Raw genomic sequence first — 24,399 nt, forward strand, 5'->3', positions numbered from 1 at the left:
TCCCAGATACAAACTCCCGATCCGTGATACAGTTTCAGAACAAGGTTCCAGATTGGAGTGTTTGCATCTAAGAGTTTCAATAAGATCCGGGGTCCCCGTCACAACTTCAAATGTGGTATTATTCACGTCAAGGTGCGTTTATTGTTTCCGGTTCAAGTTTTTTTTTCGGAAAACCACAGAAAACGTTGAGTAATCCCTGATTTTATTTAATATACATTATAACCACATGTGATAGTTTCCTCAATCTGAAAGTCGGCAAAAATGTGCATAATTGCGAGCTGCCTGCGAGAGAGTGCGAATTGGCTCTAACTTTCCAACGATTCGCCGGTCGCTGCTAGCCTCAACGCGGTTTGGCAGAGATGGTAACGTTGGAGCACATTGTAACAGCGTAAAAATGTTGATGATGAAATTTTGCACAACTTAATTGAATGAAAGAAACACAACAACGAAAATAAACAACAGACCCTACTACAGTGCCATAACTCGCGAAACGCGTTCCCGTCTTCCGTATGTTTTACGTAGAGACTCGCCCGGCCGCACACAGACGCCATTTTCTCCGTCTGCATGCAGAAATTAAATTTATAAAACGGCAGGAAAACAGCATCAAATGAAGCACCATTAGTATTCAATACGTGTATCCGATTGAAGCACAGTTGTTATCTAACCTTAAAATTGTAATTCGTTTCAACCATACTCTTGTTTTGTTTGACGCGTTCATTCAAGGTTTGAATTTTTCGATGGGTAGTTCGATAGTGAATGTGGTTAATTAGCAGGTTATGTCAATCGTTCCACAACAGGTGGCGATGAGTAGCTAAACATTCGATATCGATTTCGATTATGTTGCTCGCGCTGAGTCCCACTATAAGATCGTCCCTCGAGCACGAAGCTAATGCTTTGCCATCTTTCACTTTTTCCATCTTTTCGCTCGTAACTTTTGAACGTTTGGAAAGTTATGCCGGAATTCCATTGGGACAACTTCTAATGGAATGCTACAAATAGGATTCTATAGGTTTTTCTATAGGTTTGCCGTTCAGTGTTGCAGCAGTGGAATCCCACCTTTAAACTCCAGAAGAGAAACATACATAAGAAGAAGAAACACAAACACATGCTCTACTGCTATTCGCCCAGTTTATTCATCGTTCGCATAGATAACGGGAATTTTCAATGGAGATGCGCCAGACGTGCGAAATCTTGTGATTCAGCAGAGTTTTGCGGAGAGCAGAAAGAGACTGACTTTTTGAGTCGCTTCACATTCAAGCCGGATTGAATCAATGCACTGAAGCTCTCGCACAAGTAATGAAATGGTGTTAGGGAAGTGAAATAATCATGCAAATAGCAACGTTGAGTGAAATGAGAAAAAAGTAATGTATGAATGTATTCAGCTATGTGTAGGTCTGTTTGATGGTCTCGTTTGGCTAAGGTTGATCTCGGGTAAATGCGTGAAATGAAGCCATTTCTAGTCAAAGAGGTATATGTTGCGGGTATAAGGGTAATTGATTTTCCCTGATATCTATTCACGAAAATGGTTATTTTGGGTCTTGCTCAAATCTTGGAGAGTGATTCCTAGAATATTTTTTGTTGCTTTATTTTATTGTTTGGGGGCAAAATGGGTCATCAGTGGATAACGACTTACAATGTTATGCTAACATATCTGATCACATGTTGCTCTTCAAGGGGTTCCTTTTGTGGCTTTGACCCTGGAAAAATATGCCACCCCAACCACAACCCAACCTCTTTATGCGAAACGCTGTGTTTCTTACTATGTTTTTGTATGTATTAGAAACTCGAGGAGAATAAATCCAGCTTATTTCACACATGTACAAACTATTTCAATAATTATTTGAAAAAACTTTGATAAGAGACAACGCATAAATCTATCCCATTTGGAATGATATGTGTAATTGTTCATTTTACCACCACCATGTGGAGCAGGACTTGGCAAGAATCGGTGCGGTCGGGAGTTGGAGAACTGCAGCCATGGATCGGATTTGTTGGTGAAACATTGTGAAGATGATCTCAATGGAATGGAAAATCATTATAAATTAAAAAAAGAAACCACTAAAAATATGCTCGATATGGCGACTTTTTTCTTTCCATGAAAAATGTACTATTTTTATTTTTTATAGTAAAAATGGTTCGATATCTTGAACAACACTTAGTTAGGCTAGAATATTCTTCAGAAAACGGGGATTGTAGCGGTGTGTGAACGCAGAAAAAGGGCATATTCCTTAGGGTGTTCTTTTATCACCTCGTCCCCTATCAAGTCGAATAGATGGAATTGCGCTTCAACATACAACAAAATCACGGAAAGGACTAAAATTTGCTCGAGGAATGTAAAACGATTAATTTAGAAGTTTGGCAATATGTTTTCCCTGGAGAATCTGTCAAGGAGTGGACGTAAACTCGATTCTAGTGACCCCGGATTGGACCAGAAAGTCGTGAACTATATTCGTAAGCATCGATCTGCCTTTATTCGTGCCTTGGCCAAGAAATCTGGCGCCAGCATCGGAATGATCTAGCGGATTAAGAAGAGACATGATTTGAAAACCTACTAGAAGCAAAAAGTACCAAAACAAATTCCGGCAAAGCATCATCGTGCTAAAACGATTGCGAAAGTTTTATGAGCGTATTCTGAATAATCCCAACCACTGCATTCTGATAGACGACGAGATATGTGTCAAAGTGGACTTCAGTTTTACACTAAATCAGTTGGGGAGAGTCTACCGACTGCGGATACGACTGTTGCGGTTGAAAAATTCGGCCAAAATTAGCTAGTCTGGCCAAGCCATTTGCACATGTGGCTCGCAACTCTTAAAATTTTCTCACAAAAGGTACCATAAACTATAAACCAAATTTATTTGGACGAATGTTTGAAGGAGATAGCTTCCATTATATAAAAACGCTTGCGGAAAACAACATCGTTTACGTCAGAAAAAACATTGTAAGGGGTTGTATCCAGAGATGCCAACCTTCCTGATTTCTCGGGATTTCCCAGACTTTTTGATACGTTCCCTGATATCCTGAAACACACTCAATTTTGCCTGATTTCTCCTGATTTTTGTACTTTTTACTTTATCAGATTAAAAATTATCCGTAATTAATATACTGGTTTCCATGCCAAAGATTTTGTAGTTGGAAATGAGAACTATTACGAATTATTATGATTTATAGGTCTCCGGTCCGTACTTGTATAAAGCATACATTAAATTAAATTCTTTTGGTGCAAATCTGTACTTAACTCTTTTTTTTATTTCGACACTCAAATGTTTTATGGCTTTTCAAAACAATTTTCTGATTTTCAGATTGTCTGACGAATTTCTGAAATTATCACGTTTGAAGACAATACTGCTTTATTGAGGATAATGTGTGTGGAGATGTAGCCCAGAGTTATTGATGGAGGAATATGCTCCAGAGTGTAAAATTATCCAAGAGAACTTTTTTGAATTCACAGTCAATATAAAAAGATTTTATATGATGCTCACCAGATTCAAAGTAGAATCAACTTTAATGATGGGACTATGGTAAAAATATCTATAACCGATTCAAAAGACATCAAAATAAAAAAAAAAATCAACAAGTCTTGCATTTTCCTCATTTGTTAAATAAAGATTATTTCTAAACAAGGGAAGGAATATAGCCGCTAATAATTATGTAGAGCTAAATATAGAAAATACAAGATCCGTTATATTTTCTTAGCAAATAATATCCAAATGCAACAAATCGATGTATAAGACGTTTAGAAATAAGAAAATTCATTTATTAAAGAAAATTAAGTTATTTGGAAATTTCGTGCGGCCACTGATGATGACCAAATGTAGACACCGTTCACACATAAAACTCGGTACATGACAAATGAATGAGCAGGTTCACTACAGTTATCTAAAACCTTCGTTCATGAGCATCCAGTGGAGCTTGGTTACGTACGTCGTTACGATGTGAGGGTGCCACATTCCAAACATTAACGTAACGAAGATGACGTTTTGTAAAAATCGTGACATGTGATGAAAATGGATCATTTGCAACAATGTTGAGCGGCAAAATAACTTGGCGTAAGCGAAATGAACCCAAATCCGTTCTTCACCCGAAAAAAAGTCATACTCTGTTTCTGGTGGAAACTGGTTGGAAATGAATTCTGTATTATGAGCTACTACCAAGCAGCCTGTCATCCAGCAAGTATGGCTCGCCACAGTTTTCGACGTGGGAGCAAACATGTTCTAGGAGGATAGAATAATTGAGCTGCGTGAAATTTGGCGAAGATTGTGAAACAAAACCGTGGATTGAACTGCGCTGCCAACTCGCACTAGACTTTCTCCTTCCACTACTCGATCACAAACTATAAAAACCTTTGCTCCGCTATATTCCGCTTGAGATGGAATCGAACCCCAGAACATGCGAAAAATACATTGTATCTAAATGAATGCTGTGTATATCCGTATTCCAAAATTCTGGATATTCTTCCATATCCGCACTAGCACATAAATTCCACGTATGCTGCTTGCATCTCCTTTGTCGTAGTACATTTTTAAATAGAGGGCTTCCTCTGCTTTGAGAGTGTGTAGTAAATGTGTACGAAAATGTACTGCTGTTTCGCAATATCTCTAGCTGTTTGTCTGTAATGTGTGTGAAATCAACATAAGGCATGAAAGATGTCAGATGTTGTGGATGGTAGGTCAAAAAATTCAAATTTATTTTTTCTTGCATTTCTAGGCAGCTTATGTCCTCAGAAATGTAGTCCTGAAAGGATTTTTCGATATTTGATTTCGTTGGAAAGTTACAGCCAAAAACATGAATTCACCTCAACGGATATTGTATTGCTGTAAGAATGTTTAAACGCGTTTTTCTCGAAACCATGTTTTTCAGCTGGTGGTATCGATATCTCAGAATTTACTCGACAGATTTGACTGGTTTTTTATCAACATGTAAAAATGAATTATCTAAAGCGTTACATACGCGATTTTTGATGGCTCCTTTTTTATTTGAAAAAATCTAGATTCTATCGCGTGTTGCTCATCCATTTTTCGATAGATTTAACGAAGTATTCTAGTGTAGAGACACGAGGCTTTTTTCGAGTTCCGTAAAAATGAAACATAGAATATTTCTACTATTCATTATATCATCATTTGTTCATCTGTCTTTTAACAATAAAACAAAAATTTAACGGAGAAAAAATATTCATAAATAGAATATTAAAGAGCTGATGAAGTGAGAGGGTTAAAAAAAAGTTGTGCCATGGCGTACACGATTCCAGTCCTTCTGGTTATCAGAAACAAGAAAATCGAACAGATTCTGAATCAGTAAAGATGCCACTGTCGCATGAACCTCGGACAAGTCAAAAACATCTTTTTGGATAAAATGGCGGCCATTTGAAAAACAAAATGCGGTTTTTCTCACGTTTTCCTATTTTTTAAAAATAGTGAAATTCAAAAAAATATTATTTTTTAGAGGTTCATGCGATAGAGAGACGCCTGCAGATTGTATTCATATAAAGAGACGCCTCCAGATTGTATCCATATAAATTTGACATGAATCGGTTCAGTAGAACTTGAGCTATCGTGTACGCCAGTTTGAAAAAAACTAGTTTTGAGAAAAACGCGTTTCAAATTCATTGTTATGGCCGTACCCCATACCCCATCACTAAAATGGCTCTAACTCGGTAAATAATAGGATTTTCGATAAGTCTTTTCTAAGGTATATTCTTGAATACCTAAACCACAGAAAAATATGAAGGAAAAAAATTTATTTTTTTCAAATTTCTAGACTAAAATACTGCCTTAAGAAATTTTTTGTACCAATTCATTAATTCACATAAATATAACCAAGCTCATCCACATGCTCACAAAAATTGCCTCGTACCCAAACGGTTATGTCGATCCTAGAGGCCGAGTCAACTGATATTGCTTCAACTGATATCCAAGAACATGCAACATAGAAAAGTAACGAACAAATTTAGGAAATCGGTTACGTTGTCCATGTACACATTTCATTTTTTTTTCCTGATTGGACAGCATTCAATAATAAAAAGTTGGAAAGAAACAAATCTCAACACAGTTCCAGCCAGCAGCAGCATTATTAGTAACGGCAACAGATATGTGTCAAGTTCAGCCAGTCTCACGCCACACACTCGGCGAACCCGGTATATGTGGTACCCTTAACACCGGACGGGTGGAGAAAAAACAAGAAAATATAGGAGAAAGGGACACTTGCGGAGAAAAGGAGGCAGCAAAGGCCGCTGATGAGCAATCGCGAAAAAGAAACGAGCAGTGAAAATGATGATTGTAACGGAGGTTTTTCTCTCTCTCTCTGCTATACACGCACATTTGAAACTGGCGAAAACTACGAATCTGGCGCTGCAAACCAGTAAACGAGTAGCAGCACTCCAAAGGCAATAGCAACAGTATGAATTCGATAGCACCACAACAAAAACCACAGTCATTTTTGGGATAAGGAGAGGCGGTTTGGGTCGGTATGCTACGGATGATTTATCACTCTATCCGAATTACGGTCAAGTTCGATTCGTGGGGACTGCGTGTAAAACAGTATATGAGTGTGAATACATTCGAACCGGCGGCGAAAAGAAAGCGGATGTTCTGATATAATGTGGATCGTGCAGAGTGTTGTTTACAAAAGAGATATGTTGCTTTGCTTGTTGATGACTACGATTGACAATGGAACCATTGTTACGTGTTGTTATTCACTGCGATCTTCAGTTTTGAGGTCGACTTCGGTTTATGATGTCGATGCACCGTTCAGGTTTATGATGCAGATCTGCACACCAATTCGGCAATAAGGTGAACCTCATCCGAGTTTGTGCTATTTGGTGCATGCAACCTCTCATATTAAGGGTAATCAATTTTTGCCCGAATACCATTCATCCGAACCTCAACTAAAATCCCAAAACTAACAGAGAAATTACTTTTTTCTACTAAAACGATTGAAATCCAAATCCTCAAACCGTCGTTCTCGGTGAAACATTCCTTGCCTAGGTGTTGAGCATCATCAATAGGATGGTGTGGCAGATGCTAGCATTCTCACTGACGAGGAAATGAAAACATGTTTCCAAAAAGTCTTCCATTCGTTCCATTTTATCTGGTATCAACTACTGGAGAATGGCTGTTTTGCACATTATCTTTAGACTTTAGATAGACGAAACACTGTCACTAGTGCAGTCAACATTCTGTTCGCTGTATGTGACATACTGTCGAAATTATTCGTGACAACGTGGTCACATGTATCTGGTCGCCAGATCGAATTTAGAAAACTCCCTTCGGGCCCGAGAAAGACAACCCAATGTGCCGGTAAGAGATGTGTTGGCTCGGTTAGACCTTGATTACATGTCCCATATATATGTTTTCCTTAAAGCTATCGATCTTCGTGTCACTATAGACACTATAGATATACGAATAGATTTAAGAATTGAGTGTTCATCAACATTGTTACAATTTTCTTATATCCCATCCTTCTCCTAAAAATATGTCACCCTTCTAAACTCGAGTACACCGCGAGTAATCGGTTTTCCACCTTACTAACCATAAATGTAAGGAAATTGTTTATATATATATAGTTCCAAAATTATATTTAAGAATTCGGCTCCTTTAAACTTAAGTAACTGAGCCTGTAAAAATAAACGAATTAATAAAAAAAAAACGTGGTCACACCAGAATAGTAGTCCGAAAGGGATCGAGTGGACAAAACCAAAATGTATGCCAAGATTGCTATAAGTATAGAATAATTTGAACTTCTGTCGAAATTTCAGACCTTTCAAAACCAAGTTTATGTAATTACCAGTTACAGTTTTTTTTTGGTTCCACAGAGATTGTAAAAATTTCTCTAACCGATTTACTGTCAATTCCCAGCACGAATGTACCCGTAATATTTTAAAAATGATGTTTAGTCCTGCGGAGTCCACATTGCCAAACTCGAGTATACTCGTGATTGATAATTTAGCATGCAACAATACCAGTAGGAAAATACATATGATCACTAAGAAATATGGAAACTTACTTAAATGCAAAAGCTTAAAACAAAAATATCAACACGCCTAGATGTTTTTGACACCTTACAAACTGGGTTGTATGTCGTACTCAAAAGTTCTTGTCTTCTCTACAATCACGATGTGCGAATGTCCTAAACGAATCGATATGAAGTGCCCAAGTGCATTAGCAGTTCTGGATATTGGTTATGGTTATTTGGCGATTATATACCAACAGTGCTCACACTTTATCGATGTTTTCTTTCAACAAATGAATAATAATTGTAATCTCGGGAAAATTAAATAAACGCTAGCATGCTGGCCCAATATTTCCCACGCTTCAATGTCACACGGTCGTGGTGTTGTCATTCTAAGTAATGTTGTAATTGATAGTATTTGTGGCAGATGTTGGTATTCCCACAAACGTTTTTTGTAACGGATCTTAGGGAATGAAAAACTTTTGTATTTTGATGCTGGTATTTTATTATCATAACAACACGGTTAGTGGCTTCGGTGGTCGAGAGGCTAGCAACACGTCAATGTTAATCACACGAATCATTGGGCCAGGTTTAGACGATTAAATCCGTCCAGTTTGGGAAATTATTCCAGAATCTTAGCTAAATCTTAGCTAAATAGTAATGAATTATTCACGTATGTAATACTACGAAGAGAAGGCGAAGTTCCCAAGGAATGTTAGTAGGACAATGTCAGCGTAGAAGAAGAGGAACGTGACAATTATAATTTGCCTGTCATAAAATATGTCCTCGGACAGAAGCATACCGATTCTTCATTTTAGTAACTAAATATTGGAGAGTGACTATGGCGACAACGACGCCATTCTACAGCAAGTGGTACTCGAAGATATCAACGTTTAACAATGACGTGGACCAGTTTTTTCTTTTGAAATTACCCGATATTCTAATAGGTAGCATATTAATTACTGCGCCCAAAACTATCCCTTCAATATATTCTTTCGATAGGTTTTAGTTCGGAAGTTTGGGATGGTTCAAGGAAGCGCCTATGGCACTTCTGGCTGACTGTCTACTTCGTTATGTTTATGCACCAATGTAACACGCTACGGAATGCACTCATGTACAAGGGTTATTACGAAAATTTAATCCAGGTTTATTTACATGTGGTTCACATATGTCATCGTTGGCTCGCAGATCTACATAATTAAAGACATTAGAAAGGAACTGGGGTCGATCCGTCGATTCGTCAACCGGAGGAAGTTGCTTCGACACGACGAACAAACATTCAGTAAGAGAGCTCGAGGTTTCAAAAACATCAATATGATAGCGCTTTCGCCCCTACTTGTCACGGCTGTCAATTTACCGCTGCTGTTCTGCTCGGGAACGGTTCTAACACCGGAGTATGTGTGATACCCGGACCTTGGCAAAGATCTCCAAGTGATATCAATATCATTATAACTGATATCGATGGTAGCTAACTCATTCACAGTGTTTGTAACACTGTCAACTTATGTGTTTATGAATACTCTCCATTTATGGACTCACCACCGAAGCTGAGATTTTGGGCGATTTCTTCGAAAATCTCGAAACTCGTCTGTTAGCAACTGATGGCAATCGAGCAACGAGTGAAGCGAGTTTGGATCTACTACCCTGGCGAAACGAGCTCAAAGTTTGCGTTGCACGCCAACAGGAATTTCTAGGTTGTATACACTGTTTAAAACGGTGTTCAAAGCCTTTAACGTTCGTGCTATACTATGTTGGATTTTCATTCATCGCCGAGTGTATTTTTCTGGCGTTTTATACCAAGCAGAGTGTTATGGATATGTGCTTCATGTTGTTCGCACTGTTCTTCGTGTTTCAATGCTGCTTGATGTTCACCTTGGTGGAACGATTGCAGGATGAGGTAATGGAGTGATATGATGAATTCATAATAATATTTTCATGATAATATTTTCCTTGCAGAACGCACGAATTGGATTTATCGTTTATAGTTTACCTTGGCCGATGGATTTGAAATTCTATCCTGGAAACATAAATGTGGCGAAAGAAATTCGCACGCTGGTTTTGTTCATTATGCGACGGGCTAATGAGCAAATAAATTTTACCTGCTGTGGGTTTTTCCTTATGACTTTGGAGCGCTTTGGAGAAATGCTGAAGTTGACCTATGCCTTACTCACCTATATACTGAACATGAAAAAATAAGTTTTGCATTCACTATAAATTTTACTGTTGGAGTGCATCACTAATAATATTGTTCTTATATCGTGAGAATATGTCTACACTATGAAGTTTTTATTTTTCACCTGAGCACACTTTTTCACGGCGATTAATGGCAAACTAAACCGAATCGTTCCTAGGATAACATTTATAAATATTTGTTTGAAAATTTCTAGTGAGATAAAAGAACTTTTTTTTAATCCGAACGCTATTTAAAGTCCTGCCAGAAATCAACCTCAAATTCTAGTTCACCGAATAAACCGAATAAAATCGGACCCTGATGCTAGGACCTCAAATCAGCCCGCAAATGTTAGATGGTTATGTAAGCAGTTCTAGTAGTTATTACTAACGTCTCTCGTACTTTTATTTATTTTTCCTATTTCTCGATAACATTCGAAACCATAATTGCTTTGCTTGGTAGGCTAAAAATAAAAGCTTCTGGTGACTAATACTAATTGGGGTTGGTGATGAAAAGGCGATCTACCAAAAATAAGAAATAATGGGTAGACCAATCAACGAACGTCGCAGCCAAAACAGAACATCCACGTTATCAGAAGACAATGTAATGCAACTGGTGGGATCAACAAGGAGTGCTGTAGTAGATGTACAGTAGTTTCTGAACCCAAACTAAACTGTTGCACTGTTGATCTTTTCATACAAACTATGAATTAAAATTTCGATCACATCCTTGAAGTGGTGACCCTTCGACTGTTGGTAAAATCAACGACGATACTTGTATAGGTTCCTTTGGAGTTTAATGGTCTCTAGGAACCCGAACATCTGGCTGGATGAATGACAGCGTAATCTCTGCTGTTGAGGGCAAATGTTTTTTTGTAATTTTTGTAATAATTTGCAATGACCGTAATGCGTTGGTCATTGGTTGGATTAGGTTGGATAAGGAGTCAGGAAATCAAAACAGGGTTAGAAACATTGCAAATCATCTAGATTTCTGGGTCTGGCTTTGCTCGTATAAGCAAGAAGTCATATTTTCGGTTCCTCATCCGGTGTGAAATTATGAGCCCATTGAAGTTAGCTTTTTTTCACTCTGGATTCAAGAGTGATGCATTGCCATGCGATAGAATCAGAACTTTTTCCACAAACAAGGTCAAATTTGGAAGTTCCTTCTTCGACCGGGCGATAAATTCCATCCAAAAATTGTCCAATCTCTGACCTTTTCTTTGATATGCAAATAATATAATTTTAGCAGAAGACGTTGAACACAATTGTCCATACTCATTTTTTATTTAATCTGTACAAGTGCAAGGCAAATGTTGTACATCGAAGAATACCTCGAAGCATAACTCCATCTGTTTCTTCGCTGTATCCGGAAAGTTGGAAATCACATCCGGGTGACAACACGTTAAGTAACGAGTGATCGTGATAGGTGAGTAGATAGGAGATCTTTCTCCAGAATTTTGACGGAATCGCTTGCTGTTTTGATTGCGGATACGTTGCAAATCCAATTTCAATACTTCCAGGTAGCAGTAGATTGGTTTCTGTGAGTACAAGTTCAACAAGAGATTTAGTTGTTCGGGCTTCATAGTTTTCTCCATAACAGCTCTTACAAGTCCTGTTAGGTCATCGAAAAGGAAAGAAACCATCGGTGCCTCTGTCTGATATTCATGCAAAAACGATTTAACTGTCGATGCTGCTGTAACACAAAAAATCAATTTCGATCCCAGCAGCCTGCTATCCACAGCATTGGCGACAATCTCGAATAACATTGACCCGAACACTGATGCAAAACTCCGTTTTATTTTACGAGGGTCACTATTTATATTTCGGGAATTGGCAACACTGATGTCATGTGAGTCCATCTGACGGTTCCATCGTAAAGTTTGACATTTTCGACGATATACGTACTCAGAATATTTTGTCATACGGACGCTATTTGTTGATTTTATATTTAGTTGAAAGTTTGGTCTCGGCAAAAAAATGGAACTGAATCGTGAACATTTTCGTGCGATGATTTTTTACGACTTTCGACGTGGATTATCACAACAAGAGTGCGTCAATCAACTTAATTTGACTTTTGGCGATGAAGCTCCATCAAAAACCACTGTGTATCGCTGGTATAGTGAATTCAATCGTGGTCGTAGTTCGCTGTCCGACGAGTTTCGTGAAGGTCGTCCGAAATCGACTGTAGTGCCAGAAAACATCGATGCTGTCCACGAAATGATTAAGCAAGATCGTCATGTAACTTATTGTGAGATTGAGGCATCCCTAAGCATTAGTTCCACCAACATATATGCGATTTTACATGAACACTTAGTTGTGCGAAAATTATGTTCACGTTGGATCCCACATAATTTGACAATCGCTCAAAAAAAGGCTCGTGTCGATTGGAATAAATGCTTTGAAAATTGGTTTAAGCGCAAGTGTATCGATCATCGTGGCGAGTACTTTGAAAAACAATAAAAATATATTCGCAGCTTAACTATTTGTTTTTGTTCCTATTCCCGAAATATAAATAGTGACCCTCGTATTTAGTTTTATATTTGGGGCTTAAGCCCCTTCTCAGAGGAATGTTTTTAAACAGACTACACAATACTCCAAAAAAGTCATCCGAACTCCATTGGATTATTCTCAGCCCCACCTTAGAAGTGGAAACTCTGAACCGCATGGAGTCTGCAGTCTACCAATGTTGAGAATTTCGTACGGCGGGTTTGATGTAAGTTCTTGAGCCTCGCTTGTAAAATCCTCAAACATTTTCCAGCTTACTGCTGGGCTATCCATGGAACATTGACGCGCTAAAATACAAAGTAACATTTTAGAGCGCCACAAAAAAAACACTGTGCAAAAAAAATTTCGACTTCGTGGAGCAATTCCCGACTTTTTCCCAAATTTTTCCCGATGGATTGTGATTCCCGACTTTTTCCCGTATTCCCTGCTTTTCCAGAATGGGTGGCCAATCTGCTTCTGGTTTCCATGGGAGTAGTTCACCTTCAAGCAACCCATTGAAGAAACATCAAAAACCCCAACCTCTGTCCCTGTTTGATCGTCCGTTTTAACTTCCCAAACGGGAATTTTGAAGTTGTCTGACATCGTGGATACACTCTTCACGTTCTTTAAACTTTCTAATTCCATCAGAACCATTGTCATCACAATGCTTCCTCAAGTGAAAACATGTTGGCAGCTATTGATGTAAACCTTCTAGCAATAATTGTCTAACTTAAACAAAGAGGTCAGAGATATCAAAACTGTTGCTTGTCTTGCAAATATCATTCAATATCAGTCAGTCAGACATTGTCAGCTTATATCGGCTTCCGAGATTTGCGATTAGCCGCAAGCAGCTTGCCGTTTGCTGCAACGAGGGGCCACGGTTGATCTTGAGAGACTTTATCTGAATAAATGAACATGGTAAACGACATCACAAGATACATTGACTGGAAAGAATATACGGATACCATTGCTCTAACCATCAATTCCAGAGATGGAGGTGGATTTCCTTTTACTATAAATATTCTAGTTCTTCTACCAAAACTCGTCATTGAATTTATTTTCCAACACAATTTTCGCTGAAGATTTTTGCTTCACTTGCAAATAACGTGTTTCTCTGATACATCTTCTTCTTCTTCAATGGCACTAACGTTCCTAGAGGTTTACTTGCGTCATTTTTATTAGTACTTAGTTAAGATTTCTATGCCAAATAACACGCCTTGAATGCATTCTGAGTGGCAAGCTCTAGAATACGCGTGATCACAGTGCAAGTCAGAGGAAATTTCTTTGACGAAAAATTCCCCCGACCAGAACGGGAATCGAACCCGAACACCCGGCATGTTAGTTATGACGCTAACCACTCGGCCACGGGTGCACTTCTCTGATACATGGAATACATTTTTAATACAGGAAAGTTTATTTTCAATTATTTTTTTTATTTTAAAACACGTTTTTCCACCTGAGAATCCATTGTAATTTTCGCTTCACACCAACGTAACACGAAGCTTAATTCCGCAAACGCGAAATCCAATTGGACCCGCAACGATGCCATTGTAGCACATATTTCAATTTCAATTTTCAGAGTTTTCTGGTTTATCTCTCCGTAACATTGATCTACGGGCAAAGGCGAATACAACAAAACAAAGCCCGCTCAAATTTGACCATTCCTTCCTCGGGTTTTGCTCTTACCAACACATTCCGCGCTTCATTTTTATTTATATAAATTATTATTAGCAATTCATCAACTAATATTCCTCCAGAACTCCGCTGACAATAAAATCCATACCATGAAATCCAACCGTGCCGTACGTCTAGCATTGAGTCGATATCTTGGTAGTAGTCCCAAAGAAAGTTCCGGCTAGACCTGATTTCTCCTTCCAATTTCGTCCCAATTTTCACTGTCAGCCTAGTGAATGTAGTGGTGTAAATACACCTTGTGACCACTTGTTTTGTAATGAAAAAACTTACAAAACTCTTTCTCCTGAATTTACGATCAATGTTTACTAATTTTTTCCAGGTGGTTTTTGGAGAAATTAAAATTAATGTTCTCTGAAAAGTAAATTTACAAAAAAAACCATGATCCGAAAGATCGGATTTGGCGATTGTGTTGAGTACAAAGAATCAGTCCAAAAAATCGAAAATCTGAGACGAAAAGATCGATCTTCTAAATATCGATTCAAGATCGCCCAATCCTAGTCACGACCCAGGAGAGCTAGCACTGCAAAACCTAATAGGTTTTTGTTTTGAGGAAAAAAATATCAAAATGAAATTTTGTCGCGAAAAAAAAACGTTTTTCCTTCTCACTCTGTAGAGTAGGGCGGGGCAAAGGTGCGCACGGGGCAAAAGTGCGCATTAGCCTTGTTGTTGAAACAAACGAGCATAAAAATTCGACAACAGTGCATTCGTTTAATACATTATTACACCAGCAGCTCACACATATAAACATGATAAATTTCATGAAAGTAGCAAGAAGTTATGAGGTAAAAAGAGTTTTGCGATGTTTTGATCTTTTGTTTTCAAATTTTGGGAATGACAATTTACTTACCTAAAATAACTGGAAAGTTCGAAACTACACTGTTAAAGAAACCTTCATTCTATAGAAGATGATAGTGCGTATTCGTATTTGTGAAAAAGTTCAAGAAGTTTTTTTCAAAAATTCGATTTGTTCAAAAATTGCTTGTGGGGCAGAAGTGCGCAGTGGCTGTGGGGCAAAAGTTCGCCCCAGCGTTTCGCTCTTAAAAATATTATAAAATGTTTTCAACCAAAATTTTAACGGGACCCACAAGAAGAAAACTGATTTGAAGAAATACCCTCCAGAAGGGGTTTGAAGCGTCGGATTGTGGCAGACCTCGGTATTTCTGAATCAGCTCTGATGACAAGGCCCATATCAGTAAGTGATTTATGATTTAAATCATCTTTTATTGACATTTCTACTACTGCCGGAATGTGCCAGCGAGCACCTAGGGTGGTTCAGACCAGTATTTACGAGTGAGCAGCCTGAGGATCTGGCGAACCACTGCAGAGCTTTCTGGACAAAGCTTTCTATGGTATGACTCTCAAAGATTAACGGAGCCTGGTGTTTGATTTTGCGGAAGCCAACAACCTCCATCACGAATTCAACCAGTTTGCAAAACTGGCAGGAAAAGATTGGGCTTCTAGCTTCATGAGGATCATACATCGTTTGTCTCTTCGAACCCCACAACAGCGCAACGAAGCGACAACGCTCCAAGGCGAAGCGTCGGATCCGAAATCCAAGCGCAGTTTTTCTGTCTGCAATTGCTGTGGGAACTTGAGTGTTCGGAATAATTTATATCAATATGTCAATTGTCGGCGGGACGAAGTTCAACGGGTCAGTTAGTTTGTTAATAAAAAGAATTCTGTTTCAATTGTTGGACATTTTCAGATATTTATATTGTAAGTCTCCTCCCTCCCAAAACCCCACCATTTACCCACCCATCTCCGCTCATAAAACATCATAGAACGTCCCCTATTCCCCACTAGATGGTACCTACACACTCTGGTAATGATGTTTCTCCCGTTGGTAATGATAAAGCATTTATTTTTGTTACAAGTTACCCCAGAAGTACAATTCAATAAGTGCGTTTCGAAGATATTGTATATAGTTACAATTTGGTCAGCAAACTAAATTTTATTTGCTTTTATTTCAAGAGTTATTGGACGACAGTTAGATGCGCACCTTTGCCCCGCACTACTCAAAATGCACAAAAATTTCGGATTCTTCGAGAATCATCCGTCGTATTGAAACTTACAGTGTTTCCGGAAATAATGAATTGCTTTCACATGACAGAAATATTTTGATTGACCGAAAGAGTAACTCCAACCCATTACGCACCATGCAAACATGATTGGAATCAACACCCCTCCTCTGTCGCTACCGATCTATCGTCTTCATCATTAGCTAGCATAAGTGAGTGAGTGAGTTACACCGATAGCAATAGCAGCAGCAACAGTGTAATTGCATACTTCCGGATGACGAGGCAATGCGCGGTATGCGCAAGAGAAACATACATGATTCAATCACGGCCATGTTTGCATGTGTGAGTGTCTTCTTTGCTCGCGGAAATACGATGAAACACACCGTGATGACTTCACGGAATGTGCTAGTTTTGAATTTGGAGCATTTGAATGCTTTTAGGAATCAGTAAAGGGCTTGTTTTCGCGGTAAGTCATCTTATCTTGCGGATTGAAGCTTGGTAGCACAAGATAAGAAACTTATCACTTTCTTGAGTTTCGTAATGCTCGTTGTTTCTTTGCTCGTACAGTCACGAATTAAAAAATGAATGTTTATCCAGCGACCGTACGTTGCGTAATGTCGTACGAAGTTGTTTTTGAAACATATTGTACTTTCCCCAGTTGGATAAACGAAACACAACATTGTTCGTACTTGCCTAAAATATGCGATATTTACAAAACAATTTCAAATGACTCACCTTGGGCAACTCACGTGGCCTCGGCCGAAGTATGATTCCGTCGTTCTCGATGTAATCCGGCACCGGTTCCTTTCGATCGCTAAAGTTAAACACCATTGTGTTGGTTTCGATGGGCGGTGGCGGAGCTTTGACTTTTTTCTTTGCTGGGATCAGGCCAGCCAGCGGGTTGCTGGCAATGGTGCTACCATCGGATGCCGCTGCAGCCGGCGCTGGTGAGCCCCATTTGGCCATGAAGAAGTCACCACCGCCACATGCGCTGACGTCACCACTGTTATTGTTGTTGTTGTTCGATTTCGCCATCAGCATATGATTATTACCACCACCATTACCTCCAACGGCACTAGCACTACTGATCGACTCTTCATTCTTCTCCAAATTGATTTGATTTTTTTCGATTTCACGAGCGGTAAGATTAACCGATTTCACGTCACTTGACACATTACTAGCACTCAATGCCGCCACCGCTGGGGCAGCGGACTCCGAAACACCGTTGGCATTGTTGCCATCGCTGGCAGTTATCACTAATTTGCTTCCGTGGCTATTAACACTAGTATTGGCATTGCTACTATTATGAACATTACGATTATTATTCGCCCCGACACTACCGAAGCTGCTGCTACTGTTGCTACTATTATTGGGCACCGTTGGCTTGTGGCCATTGTTCCCCAAACTTTCGCGAGACTGCGGAATAGGAGGCTTCTGTGTGATGACGACGGTTGCTGCTGCTGCTGTTGGCACTGTTATTGGCGATGACGAAGTCGACGAGGAATTTGACGACAGATGATCATCTACATTTAACTTTTTGCTGGCGAGCAATTTGGCACCACCAGTGGGAGCACTGATAGCGGAGTTACTATTATTGTTGAATGAGGGAAGATGCGATTTGTTCTGCGGCTGACTATTGAAGCGGAACTGCGTTGTGACGCCTGCTTTGGAAATGTTCTCCATCGCGATCGGGGAGACCTTCCTTACTGTGTCCGGTTCGTCGTCCAGCTCAAGGTCATCCGTTTGGCTGTCGCTGCCGTGGTCGCTGTTTATCGAATACTCACGCTGCTGGTCTTCCGGATCGTCCGGATCCTCCTCATCACTCGTTGCGTACTGGAGAATGCTGCGCGGCGGGACCGGCGGTGGAGCAGCTGCACTCGAATCGGATGGGGTAGGCGAGCGGGTGCCGGCTGGTGTTGAGGTCGCGATATTGAGGTTACTCAGCTTGCTCGTGAGCGCTTGAATCGATGGTGAGTCGACGAATGTAAGAGCAGTACTGTTTGTGATGTTTTGCATATTAGCAGCAGCTGAGACGCGAGGACTCTCGGGTCGGTTCGCAGCGTTTGTCGTCGTGGTTGAGACGGCTTTGTGTGGCATAGTGTTCGGCGATAAGGCAGGTGAGTCATACTTGAGCCGATAGGATGTTTGTAGTTCTACGCGCACGGACAGCGGTGTGGACGTGTTGTTTTGGTTGTGACTGGGCGGAGTCGTTGTAGTCACTTGTGTGTTCTTGAGGTTGTTTGTAGTATCCACTAAATTATTGCGGATCGCAGTGATGTCGAGCTTGGGCAGATTCTGTTTATCTTTGAGACCGTTGGCAGTGCTGTTGTTTGTGGTGCCGTTAGACTTGGGACTAGTAGTTCGCGGTATGATATTTGGCTTTTTAGGACTGAGCGGCGGCTTGGGATGGGTGATTGGTGGTTTATCCTGCGATATTATTGACTTGTAGCAAGCCACCTTGGCAGCAACATCACTGGCCGTTCCGTTAGTCCTGGCAACGGGTTTCCGATTGGCATTTGCTTCGAATATTTTCAACGTCTGTCGCACCAAATCTGGCGGTGGACGTTCGTCCGCGTCGATGAACGACGTCAACCTCTTGGGTTTTGGATCGCCTTTCTCTCGGCCGTTGATGATCTTCTCCTCGATCGTAACGCAGTCCACAATCAAATCTACCTTGTTGTGGTTATTGTTCATTACCAACGATTGGCAGTTGTTGTTCGTAATGGTAGTTCCGTTGGTACATATTTCATCCAGTATTATCACATTGCTATCGTTGCTACTGTAAAGATTTTCTTTCTGAACGTCGCGTTCCCAGGACTTGTGATCGTAGCGCACGAGCGCCTCCACTGATAGGGCACGTTTTAGGGAATCCGCACCACGCTGCTTGTTGTAACGATTGTATTCGTTCTTCTTTGATGTTTGTCTGCTGCTTCTGGTATAACAGTTTTGAACACTTTTCTGAAACGTCGAAATATACTCGTCCGGAGTTCTCGCCTTTGGCTGGTGTAAGTTCATCTGATTATAATGCTGTTCGCGTCCCATCTTCCCCTGCTGGTAAATAGATTTCTCGTGCGACTGATCCTTGTCATCGATCGAGTGTTCCCGTTCACTCAGGTCCTCACACTCCTCATCCAGCAAGTTGTTCAAGCTGGTGGCTCTGCGCATGTTATTTAGCGAGGGTCTCTGCTTATTCGCGGACTGCCGCAGCGCGAGGCTCAAATAGCGACATCGAAGTTTCGAAACAATGCCTGGTCCATATTTCAATTCCTCCGAACTGTCAACATCCCCCGGGGTTCCACCCGAACCGACTCTTTCACGATTTGCCTCACCCACGAAACGACTATTGTCGTAAATAATCTCTTCAGCACTAGCTGCAACCATTTTGGTGCTGCTGTTGGGGCTAACAGACGAAGAAGCACTTGAAGTGTTTTTCTTAATTTTCCAACCGATCTCACTGTTATAACTGCTGGTTTCTCCTGGGGTTGGCCGCGTTAACTCGCAATCAACACTAACACTAACACCGCTAGCACTGGTGGATACAACCGCGGCATACTTTCCCGCTGGACCACTATTTGCTGGAGTATCACCACCACCACCTCCTCCCTTTGAAGAACCACTCAAAGCGATGCTGTGAAAATTATACGATCGACTGTTTGCACTACTGCTGGTGCTTTCCTTACCGTCATTGGAATGTGACTGAATGTGCTGCAACGGTTGTATCTCTGCTGACGTTCCGCCGACTGGCAACGACGGCTCGACGACTCCCCGAGTTGTGGTGTTGGTGGTAGCACTGAGCGATTTCACCAACACTGGCGGTTGCTCATTCACTGGTGACGAATGCGAATGACCTACGAACACCGGGGCACCAAACAGCGACGTCGTCGATGGGGTGGTGGCTGTAGGTGAGGCAGGTGAATCACTATTATTACCTTTGTGCTCTACTACTACTAGTGGGGCAGGGCTAGCGGAGGACTCGATTGTTGATGCTGGAGGTGACGAACTGTCCGCAACCGGCGGGGTCACTATCGATGGATCTGTGCATGGATTTGGTATGGTGATGTAGGGGTGTGCGCAAATGGATTCGGTGGTGCAAAATACAGAAATAGAAATAGAGAACATTTAGTTAGTTACAAGCCACAAAAAGCACCCCTGTCCAATAAACAAACAAACAAAAAATAAAATCAAACAAACATATTCCGTAGTGATTGAACTGATAACATAGAATGCAACTCTGCTGTTTCCAATCATTCGCCTCCTGCCCGCACACACACACATCTTTCCATCTTTAACAAAAAACAACGAGGAGCGGCTTAAAGTTCATTTCCACGTTTTATTTCACCCAACCAGCCGGAGCAAGATCGCGAGGATCGTCGATGGATTCGTGTGTTCGAAGCAGACCAAGCTGAGACGATGTAAATAAACTTGTTTTTCTTTCCTCTCTTTCTATCTCGACGGGCACGGTGCAAAGGAAAGACGAAAAGAAGAGCCGTTGGCTTTGGTGGATTTCCACTCGCTCGCGGAATGGATAAGACGCAGTGTGCGCGAAGTGTTCGGGTGGCAAAGATATCGCCTTCCAGGTGTTGGGGGCTTTTGATTTTCTCTGTTTACCACTTTCACACAGCAGTGCTGCCAGTTGGACTTCTGGGTCAAAAGATTGGAGAATAGGAATGAAACACGAAAATATTGGAACCTAAGATAAAAAACCGCTGGGTTTTTGTGATAATTGATGCATTATTTGAATCAAATAAATTGTAAAGAACTTGTCGCTGGAATTATTATTCATTATTGTTTTATGTTCTAATTTCTACCTTTGACCTTTGAAAATTAAACAAGACCTTCAAAATTTCTTCTGTAGGACTACGTTTAAAAAGAAGGTATGGGGTGTAAAATGAAAATCTAAAATTTTAACATGTAGAAGATTTGTAAAGCTTATAACTAATTTTAATTGAAATTAGAGATGTTTGCATCAATCGATTGAGAATACTTCTACGCATCTATCACAATAAAGAAAATTAGATTATCTAATAAATAACAGTAAAATGTCAGTCATAATTGGAACGCGCCTAATCCCATGTTTTAAGGTGCCAAATTCGTGCTCCTGAAATTGTAGCGATTAAAAGGAGCGCTTCAAATAGGAGCTTTATCAATACCACTGTGGAATGCGTAATAAACAACAACAACACTGCGGAAACAATCGTAGCTATCCAATCGGTTTCATTGTTATAACTGCTGGTTTATCCTGGGGCTGGCCACGTTAGCTCACAATCAACAGTAACACTAACACCTAACACACTGGTGGATACAGCCGCGGCATACTTTCCCGCTGGACCACTATTTGCATATCATTCTATCGATAGAAAATAAGAAAAAGAAGAAAAAAAGCCACCATCTAGATTGGGTATTCTCAAACTATTTTGGATCAGAAACCCCCTTTTCCAGAATGAAGTGATACCATCGACCCCTATAGCCGAAATTAAAAAAAAATTATCTTTATTTTATTCATACAAAATACTTACCGATTCGGTAAGTTTTGCGGTTAGTTAAGTGAGTAAACTTGACATCATTTTCTCATCAATGAATAGACATACAATTCAGCAAATATCAAGTGTAATTAATAATAATTAATACGAATTACAACAAAAATACGTTCTAATAAAATATTAGCCATTCTTATTACAAATTGGTTCACGTAACACAAGTTATACAGTATCTTGAAAGTTTCAAATAAGAACTTGTGTTAATAAATAGACCGCGTTGACCTCAGTTTTGCACCAGTTAAGGAGCAGACAACAGTCTCCCCTAATGTTGATATACAATGTTTTTGTTCAATACAATGGAAACCTGCTGAGAAACGCAACATCGGGTCGCAAGCAAACATAAAAACAGCTGCTTAGTTGCGAAGCGGTTAGTCATTTTCTAAGCATATTGCATATTGACAAATTTCATGCCAAGTCGTCTTAGGAGTTGGCAGCACCATCTCAGATAGCAGTGAAACGTTATGGGTGTAAGGACATTAATCATTTAAGCAACTTTTCATGCTGGAATTCTTCAAAAAAGAAAAAAAAATAGAAAAGGCTTTCTTTATTTTTTACAAAAATGTATAACTCAAAACCTATAATAACTACAAAATTCTGGTCAAAGGATGAAATATAGGACATTGTTTTTTTTAAATACCCAAAAAACATATTTTCAAAATTGAAATTCATTTTTCTTCAAATCGTATTTTTTTTGAAAAACATATATGAATAGCCCTTACAATTTCCACCCATACATCGGAAGATGGGCGCTTTTACAGGGAAAAGGTTTTCCTAACAACTTTTTCATGGTTTTTTTTTTATGAAAAAATACGATAGAGTTGTAATTTGAAAAAAAAAAAATGAACGAAACTATTTCTTTTTTTTCTGGAAATTGTAAGGACTGTTCATAAATATTTATTTAAATATAAAAAAAATATTTTTGAGAAAAATGAATTTTACTTTTCAAAATATTTCATTTTCAATAAAATTCTTCTTGAAAATTTTGTTTGATATTTTTTCATAAACTTGAATAATTTACTATGTTTTATTCTTATACCAGCATTTTGTAGATCTGGTAGTTTTAGGTTAAGATTTTTCGAGAACAAAATTGAAAACTTCAAAAAAAATTTCATTTAAAAACTATAACTTCAACATTTTAGTTAACATTTTCACTAGGCAGTGTGCTCCGTCGAAGTGTTACCGCTAAACGGAGCACTGCGCCGAAAAATATGCATATCGCGCTGATGTGATCGATGTGCAGTATCACTCTGAAGTCGTCTAAAGACGACGCTCGTACACATAGGTCATCGCGTGGATGTTGTCTATAGACGACACTCGTGGCGAAAGGGTTAAAGAATGAAATGTAAGGAATTATTTATGTTTTCATCCAAAAATATCAAACAATTTTTTGTAGAAAAATCACATTGAAAAATTATTTTTTTTTGAGAATTAAAATTCATTTTTCTCAAAAATATGTTTTTGTAATATTTTGAAAAAATAGATACGAATAGTTCTTACAATTTCCAACGAGTCACCCAAACATAGAAGGATGGACACTCTTACAGGGAAAGATTTTTTCTAACAACTTTTTCATGTTTTCTTTGAAAAAATATTATTAATGTAACATTTTTATGTACATATGAATTCTCGCGATTTACCTATTATGTAAATTATTTTTTAATTCCGAAACATGCTAAGAACATGTCGAACGCGAGAATTTACTATAAAACATGAAAAGTTGACATCTTCGACAAATTTTCATATTTTAAGAAGATCTAAAATTTCGTCGTATACACTATATCGCTATCTTCAGTCTAAACAAAATTAGGATTAGTTGTAATTTTTTCAAAGAAAACATGAAAAAGTTGTTGTTGGCATCTTCCCCGTAAGAGTGCCCATCTTCCGATGTATGGGTAACTTGTTGGAAATTGTAAGGGTTATTCAAACTTTTTTTTTGAGAATTTAAAAAAAATGCATTTTTGAGATTGAATTTCAATTTTTTTTTTCAGTGTCATTCAAAAAAAATTCTGGTGTTTTTTTTGAAAATTCGAACAATTTTTTATATTTCACCCCTTGATCAGACTTTTGTAGGTATTATAGTTTTTGAGTTATAGGTTTTAGTAAAAATTTAAAAGAAAAAAATTGGCGCTTTTAGAAAAGTAATATAAGTCTAATTCTTTTTTGAATATTTCAAGCATGCAATGTCGCATAAATGACCAATGTCTTTTCACCCACAACATTTCATTACAACCTGAGATGTTGTCGTTGATGTTGACCAGTCGAGTTGGCGTGAAATTCGTCAATTTTTTTTTATCCCTTTTGTTTATTTTAGGCTCATTAGCATTTTAGCTGTAACAGAGCCGAATTTCAATCGTGTACATGTCACATGTTTATCATATCTACAGTCAACTCTCCCTAACTCGATATCCAAAGGGACCATCGAGTTAGGGAGGTATCGAGATACAGAACATTTTTTCCTAATTTTTTTTATGTCTCAAATTGTCATATATTAGGGTAAGTGTCCCAATTATGGTATGAATTTGAATTTTTGATTCATTCCCTTAAAGTGA

The 24,399-nt window shown here is 39.1% G+C and overlaps 1 protein-coding gene across 8 annotated transcripts in view; it reads right to left on the bottom strand.

Moving 5' to 3' along the window:
- LOC129774684 (putative uncharacterized protein DDB_G0277255) overlaps window positions 1-24,399 on the bottom strand; it is a 193,616-nt gene that overhangs the window by 139,064 nt on the left and 30,153 nt on the right. For 6 of the 8 annotated variants that reach the window (XM_055778527.1, XM_055778525.1, XM_055778531.1 and 3 more), the window contains one exon: window positions 17,049-20,347. In XM_055778527.1, the coding sequence (XP_055634502.1) occupies window positions 17,049-20,347 (3,299 nt within the window). The remainder of the gene's footprint in view (window positions 1-17,048; window positions 20,348-24,399) is intronic. The other 2 variants (XM_055778528.1, XM_055778532.1) reach the window with 1 other exon arrangement.

The sequence above is a fragment of the Toxorhynchites rutilus genome, chromosome 3 (assembly GCF_029784135.1).
Source record: "Toxorhynchites rutilus septentrionalis strain SRP chromosome 3, ASM2978413v1, whole genome shotgun sequence".
Taxonomy (NCBI): domain Eukaryota; kingdom Metazoa; phylum Arthropoda; class Insecta; order Diptera; family Culicidae; genus Toxorhynchites; species Toxorhynchites rutilus.